Consider the following 17,079-nt stretch of genomic DNA (forward strand, 5'->3'; position numbering starts at 1 on the left):
CCTGGAAACATGAAAGTCTTCCTTCCTTCATCCATCTCCCTCACCACCACAAGCCTGTCGGCAGTACCCGCCCATGGCTCCCTGCCCTCCCAAGGGATGGAGGCCACCTCAGCTCTGTCACCCATCCTGCCACCCCACCCACCTTCCACAAAGACAGATCTGCAAATTTAACTTGCCCAAGAATAGAGCTCAATTATTTGATTTGTGATAAAAGGATCTCACAGTCTCATCCTCCCCTATGGCATAGCTCATGGTTTAAGAGCATGGGCCCCAGAGCTCCACAGCTAACCAGCTGTGTGACCTCAGGTAAGATTCTTAACCTCTTTGTGTTCCCGTTTTCTCCCATGCACACTGGAGTTAAGAATAATAGTACCTTTCTAATAGGGTATGGGAACATCAGATGTACCAATGAACATAAAAGTTTGACAACAGTGCCTGGCACACAGTGAGTGCTATGCTATTTGTCAGTTTTGTGACTTCCTGCCCATGCTTGCCTCCCACCCCTCCTTCCCCCATGCACACAGAGATGGGAGCATGGCGCCCTCATGCCACAACAAACAGTGTGCAGTCCCCCAGACTTGCCGTGTGGGCTATTTCATGCCTCCACAATTTTGTTCTTTCATCTCTTGACTTTCTAAACTCCCACATTTTTCAGGACTTAGCTCAAATATCACTCCTGCTGTGAAGCTTTTCTTCACACCCTGAGAGTTGCCCCACTGAGACCTCAGTGCATCCCAAACCAATTTCCACTGTAGCTAAAACCACTGCTACTAATTATTTTTAAAAGTCTGAGACTTAACTATTTTGGGGCACTTATTGCATTCCAGGCATTTATATGCATTATCTTGTTTAAGCCTCACAGAGGTTTAATAGGTTTACCTATTTGTCACTCATCCTGGATCATGAGGGTCTTTATGGGCAAGAACCTATGTGTTGGTCATTGACACATCCCCAGCACCTAGTCTGGTACATAAAGGGCACATCGTTAAATCAATAACTCTGACTTGAGCCAATCAAAGATGAGCCGAACTCAGGGATGGGAACGTGTCCGAATTCCTGACATTGAAGGACATTTAGGCAAAGGATAACTGTAGTTGGATTTGAAATTCAACAGTGCTATAAACAAAGACTGCAAGAACTACCTCACCCTGTTAAATTGTTAATACTATATGAATATTTTCTATAGCACGGACGGGTTAACGTGCTCTCATTTTTTTCTATACTGTCATATAATTTCAGGTCTTTCCAAGGACATAACAATATAATTCGTGATACCATTTTATTCCATGGTTTTGTCTTAAGGGTCACATGCGAAGTTCTGAAAAGTTTTGCATGACCCTCAGCTCGTAGACTGACCACTTTGATAAAGGGTAAAGAGATACTTGTTCTGACATCTTTTTATTCTTGTTGGACACCAAATGGAAATTTACCACAAATTTGAGACAATTATAATCAGGAGTTAATGTTATAGTTTCTATGGCAATGGCCTAAGCCCATAAACACAAGCATTTTATTGCTTAATTGTTACAGGAAATATGCTTTTTATAAATCTAATATGCATAAATATAAATATAAAAGAAATTCAAACATATATGTATTTCTATTTCAATTAACTTTTCTTTTCTACCCGTTTAGCACATAGTGCTTTCTGTTTCATTAAAGCAGAGAGTGGTTAAAATCAAAACTGTTTAGGGTGCCTGGATGGCTCAGGCTGTTAAGTATTAGACTCTTGATTTCAGCTCAGGTCATGATCTCATGGTTCATGAGATCGAGCCCTGTGTCAGGCTCTGTGCTATCAACACAGAGCCTGCTTTGGATTCTGTGTGTGTCTCTCTCTCTGCCCCTCCCCCATGCATGCATGCTCTCTTTCACCCTCTCTCTCTCTCTTTCTCTCTCTCTCCCAAAAATAAACATTAAAAAAAAACCTGTTTAATGCTCTGGGTGGTCTTGAAACTGATATTAGAGGGAAAGAGCCATGTTCAGATACCTGGTGCCCTCCATGGTGCCAATGGAATGCATCTTCCCAGCAAACTCAAGGCCAGAATATCTCTCAGAGTCTTCAATTTGGTTTAAGCCATTCCAGCAATTTGTATATAGCATATTTGCAGGAGTTTTGGTCAACTTTTTATTGAATGGGATGGGAAGTTTAATCTCACCAGAGTGGTGTTTTCTCAGGAACTACCACTGCTGGAATGAAGCCTGGATGAAAAGGTCTGATCTTCCTGTTGGATTTGGAGGTTGGCAAGTCGTGGACAGCACCCCCCAGGAAAACAGTGATGGTAAAACTGCATCTTCCCTCTGGGAACTTCTTTCACTGCCATCTTTATTTTGCTGTTAGGATTGCTTTTGATGTGTGGGAAACACTCCCTTTGGGAACCAACATCAAAAGTGTGCTTCCTGGGCACATGTACAGTATTAGCTGCCTGTCAATCAGGTTTAATTTCCTGTCAATGGCTGGCTTTCCCCTGATTATTCTATAACTGGTAAAAAAAAATTTTTTTAAAAAGCACAAAACTTAACATATATAATTCATCTACTCTTGCTTTGATAAGCAGTTTTGAAGACAAGAGAAAAAAATATATCTGTGTAAGCATTTTTGCTAGGCTCTAAAATATACCTCAGCCCTCTGTGATATACAGTTATAAGATATAAGGCAGTAGAGAAAATAAGGAACTCAAAAAATAGTTACAGATCATCCTTTAAATTGTTGTTTTCCCAGAACCTGATTTCTTTTTATGTTGTTTGATTTCTTCCAAAACTTAAGTATGTGAGTATTTGTCATCTAACTTACAGGCTATGCTAAGCAATGAGCGGCAGCTGTGACCTCCCCCAGACTTTTATAAAATCACATCATAAGCCTCCATTTCTCTTTAATATGATGATAAACATCAGTGGCCCGGGGACATTATGTTTACTTCCTCAGGTGTTGATATGAGATATTGACGTATGTATATATACATATATGTCCATAAACATTCATTACTTATTCATAAGAGTCTCTTATGCTTTATTTATGCTGGATTTTGAGGAAGAATGTTCAACACTTTCTGGTGTTCTGGATCATATATCATGAGGAGACATCAGAGATGACTAATGGCAGTTAATTTCTTATTAACTAGAGTTAGCTGGTTAAAATAAGGAACTTTATCAAAGTATTCATATACCTACTAACTTCCTGAATGCATGTTGGGCATTGATCAACATGTGTGGTTAATGTCCAAATTTCCCTATTTAACACTTGACATATGTCCATAATGTCCAAAACCAAAAACCAAGAATCAAAACAAATAACAACACAACCACTAGGGACACATTACCCTTTCCAACATTCCAAACACCAGTTGGTTGTAAAAGGATCAAGCCTATGTAGGCAAACAGCTCGGTACAAACACACTTGAGTATGTGTTGTAGGTGGAAGAACAGACACAGAAATAGTGATGCCCTGTATGCTTCTCATGGCTTCAAAAATTTTTTTTTGAGGAGGCATTTCCAACAAAGCCATCTTGATTACACATGTTGGTCATTTGCCCTCTCTGACCATGGGAAGCATTTGGGCTAATTCAGCAATGAAGTTGGGAACACTTGCCTCTACAGAGCCTGTATCTGTGTCTGGACAGAATTGAAGATGACAAACTCATACTTCCCTTCCTCTGTGTGATGCAGGGATGTATCGGTGTGGTCCAGCCTCTGTTCAAGCCATTAAGCATGGTCATATTTGCTTCCAGTTTGATGCACCCTTTGTTTTTGCAGAGGTAAGTGAAAAACTGTAGAAAAGTGCTTTCTTCCCCAACCTGTTAACACTTGAAAAATAATACACCAGGTTGTTACTTCTAAATTTCTCAGGTACATGGCATGTGTTTCATGTCTACAAAGTTAACTAGACATCATTCCAACCTCTAGGCTCTTAAATTAAAATGCAGTTGTTACTTCACTTTTTTCTTTCTTTGATATTCTAGGATTTTCTCCTTGAAAAGCAATTGCATTACTAACCTTGCCTTAGTTTTTCATGCCCATGAAATAGGTATCAACTGCTCCTAAGAAATTAAGTGGCTAAGTGAATCTTTCAGCTAAAGATTGGTAGAGACAGTCCATGAATTGAAATTTCAGAGCATACTGCTTCACTCCCAGACTAACCTAGCTATTCATGTAAAAACAAAATCAAATGCACGCCAGACATGGTGTTAGTCTGGGAACTGCAACCCATTTTCTGCCACTCCAGGCCATCCTCCGTCCACAGGGAGGGAGAGCCAAGTTGCTGGAATATGGAGGGGAGGGAAAGGCAGCCTGGAGGCAGCACACTTAATGGGTTGATGGGGACACTTTGGTGAAGGGTCTGAAATTCTGGAAGATGTGGATGGGGACTAGAAGCAGATGAGGTGGTTGGAGATTACTCCAAGGAGATCTCTAAAATTCAAATTAGATATAAGAGGTGTTGGTAAAGAAGAAGGCTGGGAGGCTGCTGAGGGCAGGGAGTAGAGAGCAGAGAAACATGTGACAGGCTGAGAGGCAGGATTTGCCCAGAGTGTAGTTTCACCAATAAACTCAGGGGAGTAATGTCTGTTGTATACTGAGTTCTTACTATGTAATCACTTTGCCTACCATTTGAGGCTCTTAGTCACCCTTTAAAGTTGGTATTATGGGAACGCCTAGGTGGCTCAGTAGGTTAAGCATCCAATTCTTCATCTCCACTCAGGTCGTGATCTCACAGTTTGTAGTTCAAGCCTCTTATCGGGCTGTGTACTGACAGTGCAGAACCTGCTTGGGATTCTCTCCCTCCCTCTCTCTCTGCCCCTTCCCTGCTTACTCTCTCTCAAAATAAATAAATAAACATTTAAGTAAAATAAAATAAAATCAGTATTATGATTCTTCCCATTTTACAGAAAAGAAAATTGAGGCAGAGTGGTTAAGTAACCTTTCTACATTCATTGAACTAATGAATAATAATGCTAAGATCTAAAACCAGGCAGGTACTTATGCTCATGCCAGTAACCATCACACTCTATTACTACTCAGGAATGAATAAATACCTGTTATAAATATGTGGCAGGCACTGTCCTGTGGGGAATTCAGAAGCCTCTTCCCTTAAGAATATAGATTCTTGATGGGAGGTGACAGTACACAAGGCACATCAAAAGTTAAATAACAGTAATACGAGAGACGGTGGAACTAATTGTCAGATAAGCAATGTAGGTGATAAATGATCTATATTTAATACATGCAGATTTGTTAGTTGAGAAATATGGGTCAGGAACTGAGTAGGACAGTAAAGGCCATAAGACATGGTCCAGGGAGGGAGGGTGATATGAGGGCAGACAATAATGACACCTGTGTGATAGCCACAGTGGATGAGCAGAGCATTGTGGGAACACACGGAGGCCAAGGGGGTAAGAAAGATGACAGAGGAAGGAAAGAATTTTAGGCAGAGGGGACAAATTGAGCATCAGGATGGTGTGTATGGGAAATTACAAGCTGTGCAGACTCACAAAAAGTGATGCATCAGGGGTGTCAAAGATGAAGGCAGAAGGAACTGGAAGTGGGGACTTTATATCCTCAGAAATGTTTACTCCCCTCCACCACAGGGGAGAGACATAAGCCCGAAGGAGCCTGGACTTGAAGGTGGTGCCTCGGAGGGGTGGGGGAAGGGGAGCTGGGAGGCTGTGCTTTCTCCATTCCCACCTGAGAAGGCAGGGGCCTGAACCCCCCCCAAATGACAACAGCACAGCAGGGAAAGTGGAGGCAGCATCCAGAAATGTTTAGGAAGTAAACATTTAGGAAGTAAACATTAGGAAGTGTGAATATTTAGACAACAAGATCGGGCATTTGAAATACGCAAAGGGAACAGTATTTCTTCCACGGAAACTACCATTGCAGTTGCTAGAAGCCTGGGGGAAACAGGCAGACCATATTTAGAATTTCATCCCCTCGATTTCACTTTGGGATTTGAAGATTTCTCCCAACCTCCCCAGCTGCCAACTGATAATTTACGATGCTGGGAGAACCTCTTAATGGGAAATCACTCTAAAATTCACAAAGACTTGTTTTCATATTTTTATTGTGCTTTATTGCTGCAAAGAAGGAGACCTCTCTCCAAGAGTGCATTGCCTAATAGCTGTTAATGCAAACGCTTTTTGCTATTATTAAATATAGATCGGGGTGTTATGCGTGTCATCGGGATTCACAGATCATAATTACTCTTCTCTCAGCCACTGCAGACTTGTCTGACAGAGCATACAATTTGTTGCTTTGGCACGGGCTGAGCCCCAGGGCTGAGCCATTTATAAGAGACACTCAAGCTGTTCAAAGTGTGTGAGGAATATTTTCTCAAGGGTACCCAGAGTAAGGCCGCATGGGGGGCATCGTATTTAACTTTAATGAGAGTGTCCGTGACTCAGGTTCATTCTACATCCTTCCTTCCCTTTTCCATCCGCTGGCTGCGGAAGCCTGCCTGTTGACACCCCAGGCGGTCGGCCGAGTTTGCCTTTTCTTGCCTCTCGCTTCGCTGACTTTCTTGGTCATTCCTTACTCACTTCCGGGCTGGATTAAACATCATGTTCGCTGACGTGTTTTGATCTTCTCAGAGCCATGGTCTCCTTCAGTGAAAGCAGAATCCAAAATAAGAAGTGAAGGGGAGCAGAGGATACAGGCTTCCAGTTTTAGAACAAACCACAGGGATGAAAGGCACAGCACAGGGAATGTAGTCAATGATGTTGTAATAGCGCTGTGTGGGACAGATGGGAGCTACACTTGTGAGCGCAGCATAGCGTATAGAGAAGTTGAATCACTGTGTTGTACACCTGAAACTTATGTAATATCATGTGTCAACTGTACTCAAATTGAAAAAAATAAAAAAAGAGGCATGTGCATGGGAAGCATTCCACCTCTGCCCCTTTCCCTCTCCTCCTCCATTGTAGAAATGTATTCTTCATGTGTCTGGATTTCTTCCAGGGCTTGATGCCATGCCCACTTCTCTGCCCTCCTCCCTTCTCATGCTCTGAGAAGGCCTCCGTTTTAGAAGCCCATCTGCCTTTTCTCTCCCTCGCTCGTGGTGGCCTACAGCTTCTAAAGGGAGAGAGCAGAGCAGTCCTAAGTCCAGAGTCCCCTCCTGAGTTCCCATGTCCACTGAATGCTTGGGAGTTGCTGCTTCGCTTCTATCTTAGCTTCTTACTGTCTCTGTCCTCCCCTTCACACCATTCCATCCCAAACTTGCACATGCATGCACATTCCTGCACATGCATACTCCCCCTTCCCTCCCTGGCACTGAGCTGATGTTTGCAGCAATGACAGCTAGTCCCCCGGGGCCAGGATAACTGCTCCATTGCTCAGAAGCTACGTTGCATCTTCCTTTGCTCTTGGTCAGCAGTTCTCAACTCAAGGTTATTTCACTACCACTTGTTAGTCCATTCTTAGGGTTCCTATTTGATCTAAAATAATTTTTCTATTTATTCAACTACCATATATGATTTGGGAATCAGATTGGCTTCTCTTCTTAATCTTCCTCATGCATCTTGCTGGAAATACCTTCCAAAAACACCATGTGTCCACCCAGGTCTGTGATCCCCATTGTTACCCTTTGGGCTCGGTACAACACTGAGCTCTATGAACTTGACCCCTAGCCCACCTCCCTTCTGCTTTCTTACCCCTCTCTTGTCTATTCTCCATAAATCAGCCAGAACTGTCCTTTAAAATTGTAAATAAAACACATCACTCCCTTGCCCCCAACCTTCTAATGGATTTCCACCACTGTTATAATAAAATTTTGCATAATAAGTCTTTATAAGATTCTGTGTGATCTGGCCACTGGCTTTCCTGCCACCCCTATCCCTTCCTCATTTCCTTCCAGCCATCTTGACCTTGTTCTTCTGGCAACATGCAAACATACTCTTGTTTCTGAGTCTTTATATATACCGTTCCTTTTGCTAGGAAAGCCCTCCCCAGCCTCCACCATACTTTGCATGCCTGACCCCTTGCTGTATCCAGGTCTCTGCACAGGTCACCTTCTCAAAAAGGCCTTCACTCCCCCCACCCCAACCCCACCTAAAATCTCACATCCTGCCCTTTTATCCTTCTATCCTGCCTTAGTATTATTCCTTCTCTCCCTTCTAGAATATAAGCTCCACGAACGTATCCTCATCACTGAAAGCAAGTTCTAGCACACTGTAGTCATGAATAAATACTTGTTGAATGAATGATGGATGGATGGTTGGGTCAGTGAACCAAGCCAGCAAGCTAACAAAATCTGATGCAGAGTACACTGCTGAGAACAGTCTCAGAGTGATAGGATCCAGATGGTGCCCTCAGGTGCTGGCAAGTCCTGGCGGGAGATGAGGCCCAGGGATGGGGCAGCAGAGAGCACACACAGGTGCCTGAACATGTAGCCGACCCCTACAGGCTGAAGGAATGGCAAGCACAGGGTAGACGGATGGCAATTGTGCCAGAAAGGCTCTCCAACCAAGCAGGTACCCAGTGCCTCCATATGCCCCTAGAGGAGCATCACTTTCTCTGCACAGCCTATTTTGTAGTTATCTCTACTTGAAAGTGAGTGAACAAAGAAAATTTTCCTGGACCCTGAGAAGAGTTTCCATCCTTATTGGTAAAAATTGTAGCTTCTGCCAGCAGTAGACATATGCTCACATTCCACGGGCACAAGCAGAAGTTTGTAGAGAGGGGACCCTTAGCCCACTGCCCCAGCCCACCTTTGCTGAGTCCCTGGGGCTCAGCACCTCAGCAGAGGCTGACTAGGAAGTGCCTGTGTGACAAGGAGGCAAAGGTGTGGTGTACTGAAACCAGCACTGGGTTTCACGGTGGGATGCCCACATTCTGCATAACCACATCCCTTCACATGTAGGGATAGGACTAGAAGGCCACTAAGACTCCTTTCCATTCAAAAGAAATTACCCTTAAACATAGGACTTTCTCTAGCAGTACTAATCTACCTTTCAGCCCTGCAAGAATGGGAATTTTAAAACCAAGCTCAGAGATATTGAGTAACTTGCCTAAAGTCATACAGTGTAGGTCCAATATTCTTTACAGCATCACCTGTATTTATAACAGTCTACCACAGACATGCAATTGGCCTTGGATGGGGGCCTATCACTGGTACTTTTTTTTAAGTTTATTTATTTATTTTGAGAGAGAGAGAGAGAGAGAGAGAGAGAGAGAGAGAAGGGGAGGAGCAGAGAGAGAGGGAGAAAAAGAAAATTCCAAGCAGGCTCTGCCCTGTCTGCTTGGAGCTATACTTGGAGCTCATGAACTGTGAGATCACGACCTGAGCCAAAACCAAAAGCTGGATGGTCAACTAACTGAGCCACTCAGGTGCCCTAGGTTATCACCAGTACTCTTTTAAGCACTCAGGGGCTCATATGCAGCCGAAATGGAGGACCATTACACTGGTGGCTGAAACCAAAAAGAAAGCTTGCTAATGTCGATTGGAAAGAATACTTTCCCTCCACACTCCCCCGACATACATATGCAATAGCCATTTCAAATGTGGGTTTCTCCTCTCCTCTCTCCACAAGGGACAGTACTGCTGGGCTGGCCTGAGATTTTAGCCCACATAAATTTCCTAAGCTCTATACTCCAGAGGAAACAATGAGTTAGCCACTTTCATATTTAGCCTTGTCTCACTGGAAAACTAAACTGTTGTAAGAGCTGTTATTAAGAGGATATTTATCAGCATTGTTGCTATAATTAGCAAGTGGAGGAGGGAGCTGTTTGGGCTTGTATGGTCTCCTCCAGAGGGAAAGCCAAAATTCTCAGGAAGCTCATTTAGTTTCCTTAACTGCCCCCCACCGCCCCCCCCCCCCCCCCCCGCCAAATGATAAATATTCCTTAGGTGTCTGCTCTGTCATTGCCTATTTCTGATTTCATATTTTGGCCTTTCATATTCTATGGCTGGTGCTGTGAAGCCATGGTTATTCTGCTAAAGAACAAGGCCACCATTTATCACCCCTCAGACCTCTGAGGCCCATGGAACCACCTGAACCCCAGGCATGAAACCATCTCACCATCTCATGGCAGCACTCATGGTCTGGCAGGAGCATGTGGAAAAGGCAATGCACGATGAAGGTCAGGGAATGGGTGAGCCCAGGTTGAAGGTTAGGGAACAGGCTGTGGGCCAGCCCAGGATTTTCATTCTCTAGCAGGAACCAACTATGTGACTACACACACTTTGCTGACAGCTTCTTGACCCACTTAGCAGCCTCATCTGTAAAGTAGGGATAATAATATATATTATTATCAGATGCCTATGGTTGTGAGGTTTAAATTACATAATTTGTAAGTGTCCCGGAAACCTCATGGTTATTCAATAAATGATGGCTACTTGTTTTCTCCTTAGTAGAGGTCAGATTTCATGTAAATTCAGAGCATTTTGTGAGAAAGCAGCAAAAAGTTGTTCTTCTTAACCTCAATTTGGAAAGTTAGGGTTCTATCATCAAGTTCCACATTACCTAATAAGAACCATTATATTTTTACTCAGTTTTAAAGTTTATATGCCATGCTCACATAGATCCTATCTCACTAAAACGTTCTTATGAAATTGGCAGAACAAGTATAATTATTTTCATTTTATAGAAGCAGGAATGTAAGTTTCTAAAAGTATGCATTCCAGATCAGAACCCAAGGTTCTTGCAGCTGATCCAGTGTGTCTCTCAAATACCCTCAGATATCCTGGCAGTGGCCAATCTCTCTATCTGTCACAACCTTCCTCTCTCCATTCTGTTTTTTTCTTCTTTTTTTTTTTTTTTTTCTTTATTCTCTTTAGCTTTCTTGGGGTATGATTAATGTAAAAGATGGCACACATTTCACATATGCATCTTGATGAGTTCAGACATACCCATACACATGTGACACCCTTCCCACAATGAAGGAACTACACATGGCCATTCCCTCCCAAAATTTCCTTGTGTTCTTTTGTGAGTTTTGGTTGTTTGGCTATGAACACTTAACATGAGATCCTTTAGCTTGCTAATTCCTATGCATCTTCCAGCTTTCAACTTGGCTGTTACTTCCTAACCACGCCCACCCTGGCCCACCCCACTGACCCAGGTGCTCCCAATGTATCTTAGACATTCCCCCACAAGGTACTTATTGTACCATATTGCTGGGGTGCTCAGGTCTGGTTGTCCAAGACAATATTTCAGAACTTCTTTTAAAAATAATAGATGTAGGATCACCTGGGTGGCTCAGTCAGTTGAGATTCTGGCTCTTGATTTTGACTCAGGTCATGATCCCAGGGTTGTGGGAGCATGGAGCCTGCTTAGGATTCTCTCTCGCTCTCGCTCTCTCTCTCCTCCTCCTCCTCCTCCTCCCCCTCCTCTGCTTGCTCTCTCTCTCCCTAAAATAAAATTTAAAAAATTAAATATAAAAAAATAATAGATTTAGGGTCCCACCCAAGACCTCCTTGATTGGGCATCTATTTTTTTAAAAGTTCCCCAGGTGATTCTAATGCACAGAATCTCCTTTAGTAGAAAGTAAATCCTACAAGGGCAGTCAGTGACCAAATGTATTTTTTCCATCTTTAAGACTATAGCACTACAGTATTTGGGCAGTACTACTTATATATTAATTTATGATATTATTATTATTATTATTATTTATTGACTGTTTGATCCACTCCAGGCCCTATGATAAGTAATTTACAGACATCCTTTTAGTTAATTCTGGCAACCACCCTGAGGAAGGTGCTATTATCGCCCTATTTGAAAGAGTAGGAATCTGCAGCTCAGAAAGCATTTTGTGAACACATCAGGGACTGTTTTCAGCTGGAGCTTCTGACAGTGCACCATAGTTGGTATTTCCTACCCACTCCCATGCTAGTAAATGGGATCCCAAGAAAGTGGTTGTAAAGAATATAAAAAGAGACACTGTGGGAATCAGCCTTCAGGCACAGCTTTAGACATTGTTTCTGAAAGAGTATAAGGCAGAATGTCATAAGAGTTTGGGGGTCAGCCAGCATGGCCCCAAGATGCTGTTTCCAAACACCACAAATAACATGGTTTAGTTGCTGAACCACTGGAAAATTACCTGAATTTTTCCTGATGGCCTAAATTTTCTAATTTTTCAATTAAAATGCTTTTAGCTGCAAGTAACAGAATTAAAATGACTTAAACAAAAGGAATTTAACTATAATTTTTTCTCAGTCCTAAAGGAAGCAGTCCCAAGGTTGGCTCAGATATTTAACAGCACTGCTAAGCCCTCATGTGCTTCTTATCTTTCTACTTGGTCATCTTTGTATTGTTGGCGGTATTTCTCTTCACTGTCCCAGGGTGGCTACAGAAGCTCCAAGCATCATGTTGCTTCTTGTGAAAACATGCAAAAGCCAGAAGGAAAGGGCAAACTCTCTCCTTTATAATGGAGGAGAATCCTTCCCAGAAGCCACCCAGCAGACTTCCTCTTCTTCCTGGCAGTAGGTCACATAGCCACTGCTGGCTTAAAAGCAGTCTGGGAAAGCAAGTAACAGGCTTGGTGCTTTTGGCTCATTCTGAGGAGGTGGGATTCACCAGGAAGAAAAAGGGAAGAAAGAAATGGTTGATCCTTGAACAATCAATAGTCCAGATACTCTTAACTTATGACACCTGGTGGCTAATGGAAGCTAGACTGCCCTTGAGATTCATTTTAAAATGAGTCCAACCCTGTGAATCCAATGTTGTTGAAGAAAGGAACATGTCAACTGTAGGGATCCCAGATGACTACATCCCTGAGAGAGATTTTGGTGACAAGGACATTGAATGATGGCTAATGCTCTGCCTCTCCTGTTTTTAGGTCAACAGTGATCTCATTTACATTACAGTCAAGAAAGATGGCACTCATGTGGTTGAAAACGTTGATACCACCCACATTGGGAAATTAATTGTGACCAAAGAAGTTGGAGGAGATGGCATAAGGGATATTACTGATACCTACAAATTCCAAGAAGGTAACTTACTGCCACTGAATGAAGATTTCTTTGCCCAAGCTTGTTTGGTACTTCCCCACTGTCACTATGAAATGTGTCCTGCAAAATGAACTATAAACTCTCATGAGGTAAACACACCACATCCACAATTTTCCTTGTAGTTCTCTTTGTTTGTTTGCTCTGAGCAAAATTCCCTTTCACATGGCCTGTGAAAATGATTTGGTTTAAAGTCATGTCTATTTTCATACAATATATAGAATGTATTCTTGCGCACAAAAACACGAAAGAATCTTAACTTCCAATAATAGAAAACATTGTCTAACTAGTATCATTTTAGTTCAATTACAGAAATTTAAACAACCATTCACATTTGTTTAGTACTTTATGAACTATTTTCACATACATTGTTCCACTGAATTATCACAAAAGTCCCTTGAGACAGATAATACAATATTAACAAGACAGTGTATTCTCACTAATTCAGGCCCATTAGGTTTCAGTTATAAAATAATGTTAATGTTAATAATAGTTATTGTGTAGATGGTTTCAAATGGAGCCGTTGAGTTCAAGTCCATTTCAATCAGTACCAGGTGCCTACTCTATGTCTGGAATTGGGTTTGGTGGCAGGGATCCCCATGGTGAGCAGGACCCAGTTTCCATTCCTGGAAAAGTGATAGGATCATCATGCAGAAGGAACTTGGGGAACAAAGAAGGAGGACACTCTGTCCAACCAGGAGATCCAGAAAAAGCAGACTAAGATAAGAAAAGTCACAGACCACAATTAAAGAAATATAGACAAGGGCTTCCAGGCAGTGGGAACATCAATGACTAAAGGCATGGAGGTGTGAAGTAGTGTGTGTTTAGGGTCCTGAAGACATTACTAAGCCATCAGTTCAGAATGCCTAGTGACTGGAGACAAAGCCACCCAAGGTCAGGTGTAGAGAGGAGGTAGAGGAGCTTGGGTGCCTTGATGGAGAATGTGGAGTATATTTTACAAATGATTCACCAGCAGAGGTTCTTAGGAGTGGCATTTATTTTACTGAATGGATAGAAATGACAAGTAATTAGCATATACCTAAATATTCATCAGTATTCCTGAAGTGCTAAGAAGTGCAGAATTTGTTTTAAATATTTTAGACAGTCTCTCTGCTCTTATTTAAAAAAGCAATTTGCACTATAAAGAGAAAGCTTGCTGAATTGAGAACTCTCATGCATTGTATTAGAAATTCAGGATTTTTGTCATCTGAACTAGTGAGATTTTGCTGCATTTCTGAAATGGTTCATTCTCTTCTATTGGTTATCATCCATTGCACAACATAGATACAAAGTTGGGTTTTTTTTTTTTTCTTTTTGGCTTTTTCCTGAAATGAGAGTTTTTTTCAACCATAAGTACAATGAAACCAAACAAACAAGTAATGCCCTCTTGTAATAGAGTTACAGGCAAAGAGGCCGGGAAAGGAAAACTAAAAGTCCATAGAAAAAGAGAAAGAAACTAGCAGCAATATACACACATTTATTCGCTCATTCATTCAACAACTTGCTATTAACCACCCACCATATTCCCAGCACTATGTAGGAACAAGATGCACAGTCTAGCTGGAGAGATTCTCGGAAGCAAGCCCTCACTGAGTTATGCAGCAGGTCCCTGGAACAGGGGCGGACAGATGCTGCAGGGCACAGAGAGGGGACTTCCAAGCCAGACTCAGGATCCTGGAGGACATTAGTGATGGGCTCACTGAGACAGAAGGATAAACAGGAATCGGCCAGCTGAAGCATGAGGAGAGAGTTCTCCAGGAAAAGGCAGCCCAGTAGGGACTGTAGATAAACTCCTGGTGTGGAAGAAGTCCTGAGCAGACAGTGTTGAGAGCAAGAGGCAACCCTGCAGGGAGCCATCCAGACAACAAGCTGTCTTGTCTAAACCACACAGCAGAGCACCATTTTCATTAGCTGTCATCTATGGAGGTGGCAGTGAAAGCCAAATCAGGGTCAGATGTCAAAAAAGAAAGACCCCCTTCCCCCCAGAAAAAGAAAAAACTCCACAACAGAGTCAGGGGCTTGACCAGGGGTGGACACAAGATTAAGAGAAATAAAATGTCCCAACTCTGAATGAGAAAGACCTCTGAGGGTCAGGCTTCCAGAATTTGGCAAGAAGGCAAGGCTCAGAGAGGTGGGCGGTGTGGGGGTCTGGTCCAAGCAGAAGAACCCCTAGATCTTCACAGAGAGCTGTAAGAGACTCCCCATCCTGCTTCTGGGCTGGAGTTTGATCCCAGGAGGTTAATTAGCCTCTTACTCAAGAATGGCAGATGCATTTTAAATTCTGACTTTAGGAATGACCAAGTTGGATGCTATTTACAGAAGGATGCAGAGACTGTGCCGGGATCTGGCGGGAAAGACTGAGTGATTATAGACATCGCCACGGGCCCCTAGGAAAGACTGCTGGCATCCATGGTCATGCATTTGTCACTCTGATTCTCATTATTGAATCTATCATATAATTTCTCTCCCATAAATGCTGAATGTGGCCACTAAAATGTGGAGATGAATAAAAACAGATAGAAATTATTACCAGATTTAGGAATTAACTATTTTAATTAACTAAATTGTGGAAAGATCATTTTTCACTTGGATGAACTAAAGCTTAATATTAATTTTATACCTCTTTTCAAATATATAAGATTAGGAAACTATAAAATTTTGAAAACCAGAATTCTTAAAACTTGTGTGGCAATCTATCTTCTTTTATGATGGTGTCTGGATCCCATTTCCTTTTTCTTCCATCAATTATTCCCTCTGTCATTCGTATTTTTGTCTCTCCTTCCCTGTTAGCTCCTTCCCATTTGCATTTAAGCAGGATCAAGTGTCACCTGCGTTTAAAAAAAAGTTACGAAATTCTTTTTCAGCAATATATCCCCCACTGAACGTACCCTGTTCTTTCTTCCTCTTGGCCTCCATGGCCAGACATCTTGGAAGAGCTGCCCGCCCTTGGCGCCCTATCAGGGGCCTTTTCTTTTCATTTCGTGCCTAGCATACCTCAGTTCTGCTACTGGCAGCAGAACCTTGAAGTTCCTCTTCCCAAGTCTGCCAAGACCCCCTGATCACGAAGTGAAACAAATGTTTGCAGATCCCTGCTTGCCTCAGTTTCCTGTGCCTTTTGACACCACTGCTCAGCCCTGGACCTTGAACTTCTCTCTTCCCTTTCTTTGTTCCACTCTGGTTCCATCCCAGCTTACCTGACTCTTTCTTCTATCCCCTTCTGCAACTCTAAACTCCTCTTTTTTCCCCTATCTCTGAAGGTTACTTAGTCTAGGCTCAACCCTTGGGCTGTTACTACCCACTTTACATTCTTTCTCCAAGGCTGATGTTAACATTTGCATATCTACCAATCGCCCCCAGCCCAGTCGGTGTCGTTGGCCCAGCTTCTCTGTTCAACTCCACATTCACTTAAGTCTCCCTTAGAAACCTGAAACAGACCCTTCCCGTATGCCACCTTCTCTCACTCCTCCGTTGCCCAGATGTTTCCCCCACTCCCGACCCCAGTGAAGAGAACACAGTCCCCCCTACCCAAGATTTAGCAATGTAGTCAAGCAGCAAACCTTCTAAACGTCCTCTTTGAAATAGTTCAAATTCACCTCCTGTCCTATCTCTATACCATGGCCACGCTCTGAGAATTTAAAGGTATCAGGTGTGGAAAGCCCTTAGCATAGTGCCTCATTCAGAATAAGTGTCCAGTAAGAGTTAGTTTCTGCTCCTGCCAGTAGTTCTATCATTATCACAATACTACTACTCTTAGCTCGGGCTTTGAGTATTTTTCTCCCAGCTACCTGCGGGAGCTTCCCAATTCCACCTTCCCCCCACATCCTCTTTCTTTCTGTCTAATGCATGCATTGCTGCCAAAGTGACATATCTAAAATATAAATTTGAGTCTGCTGCTTAAAAGCCCTTCCTCTCCCCTGTTGCCTGAAGGGCATTCCAATCAGAGCTCGCCAAGCCTCTGCTAGTTGCCTTTAGGGCTCCCTCGCTGCACCTCCCGACCACATCCACAGGCATCCCAAGCAGCAGCTAGGAGAGCTGCTGACAGTCATCCACAGAGCCAGGCTGCCACTGTCTTCATGCCCTTGCTCTTACTGTGGAAAGAAAAACCCTTCTGAGAAGACTTCCCGGCCCCCAGGAGGTGTTGAGTCTGT

At 42.8% G+C, this 17,079-nt stretch overlaps 1 protein-coding gene across 2 annotated transcripts in view; it reads left to right on the forward strand.

The window, feature by feature from the left end:
• The window catches only part of F13A1 (coagulation factor XIII A chain), a 165,090-nt gene that overhangs the window by 114,832 nt on the left and 33,179 nt on the right, over window positions 1-17,079 (forward strand). For both annotated transcript variants that reach the window (XM_042937988.1, XM_042937989.1), the window contains exons 9-11: window positions 2,176-2,279; window positions 3,664-3,752; window positions 12,763-12,916. In XM_042937988.1, the coding sequence (XP_042793922.1) occupies window positions 2,176-2,279; window positions 3,664-3,752; window positions 12,763-12,916 (347 nt within the window). The remainder of the gene's footprint in view (window positions 1-2,175; window positions 2,280-3,663; window positions 3,753-12,762; window positions 12,917-17,079) is intronic.

This window comes from Panthera leo, chromosome B2 (assembly GCF_018350215.1).
Source record: "Panthera leo isolate Ple1 chromosome B2, P.leo_Ple1_pat1.1, whole genome shotgun sequence".
NCBI classification, from domain to species: Eukaryota; Metazoa; Chordata; class Mammalia; order Carnivora; family Felidae; genus Panthera; species Panthera leo.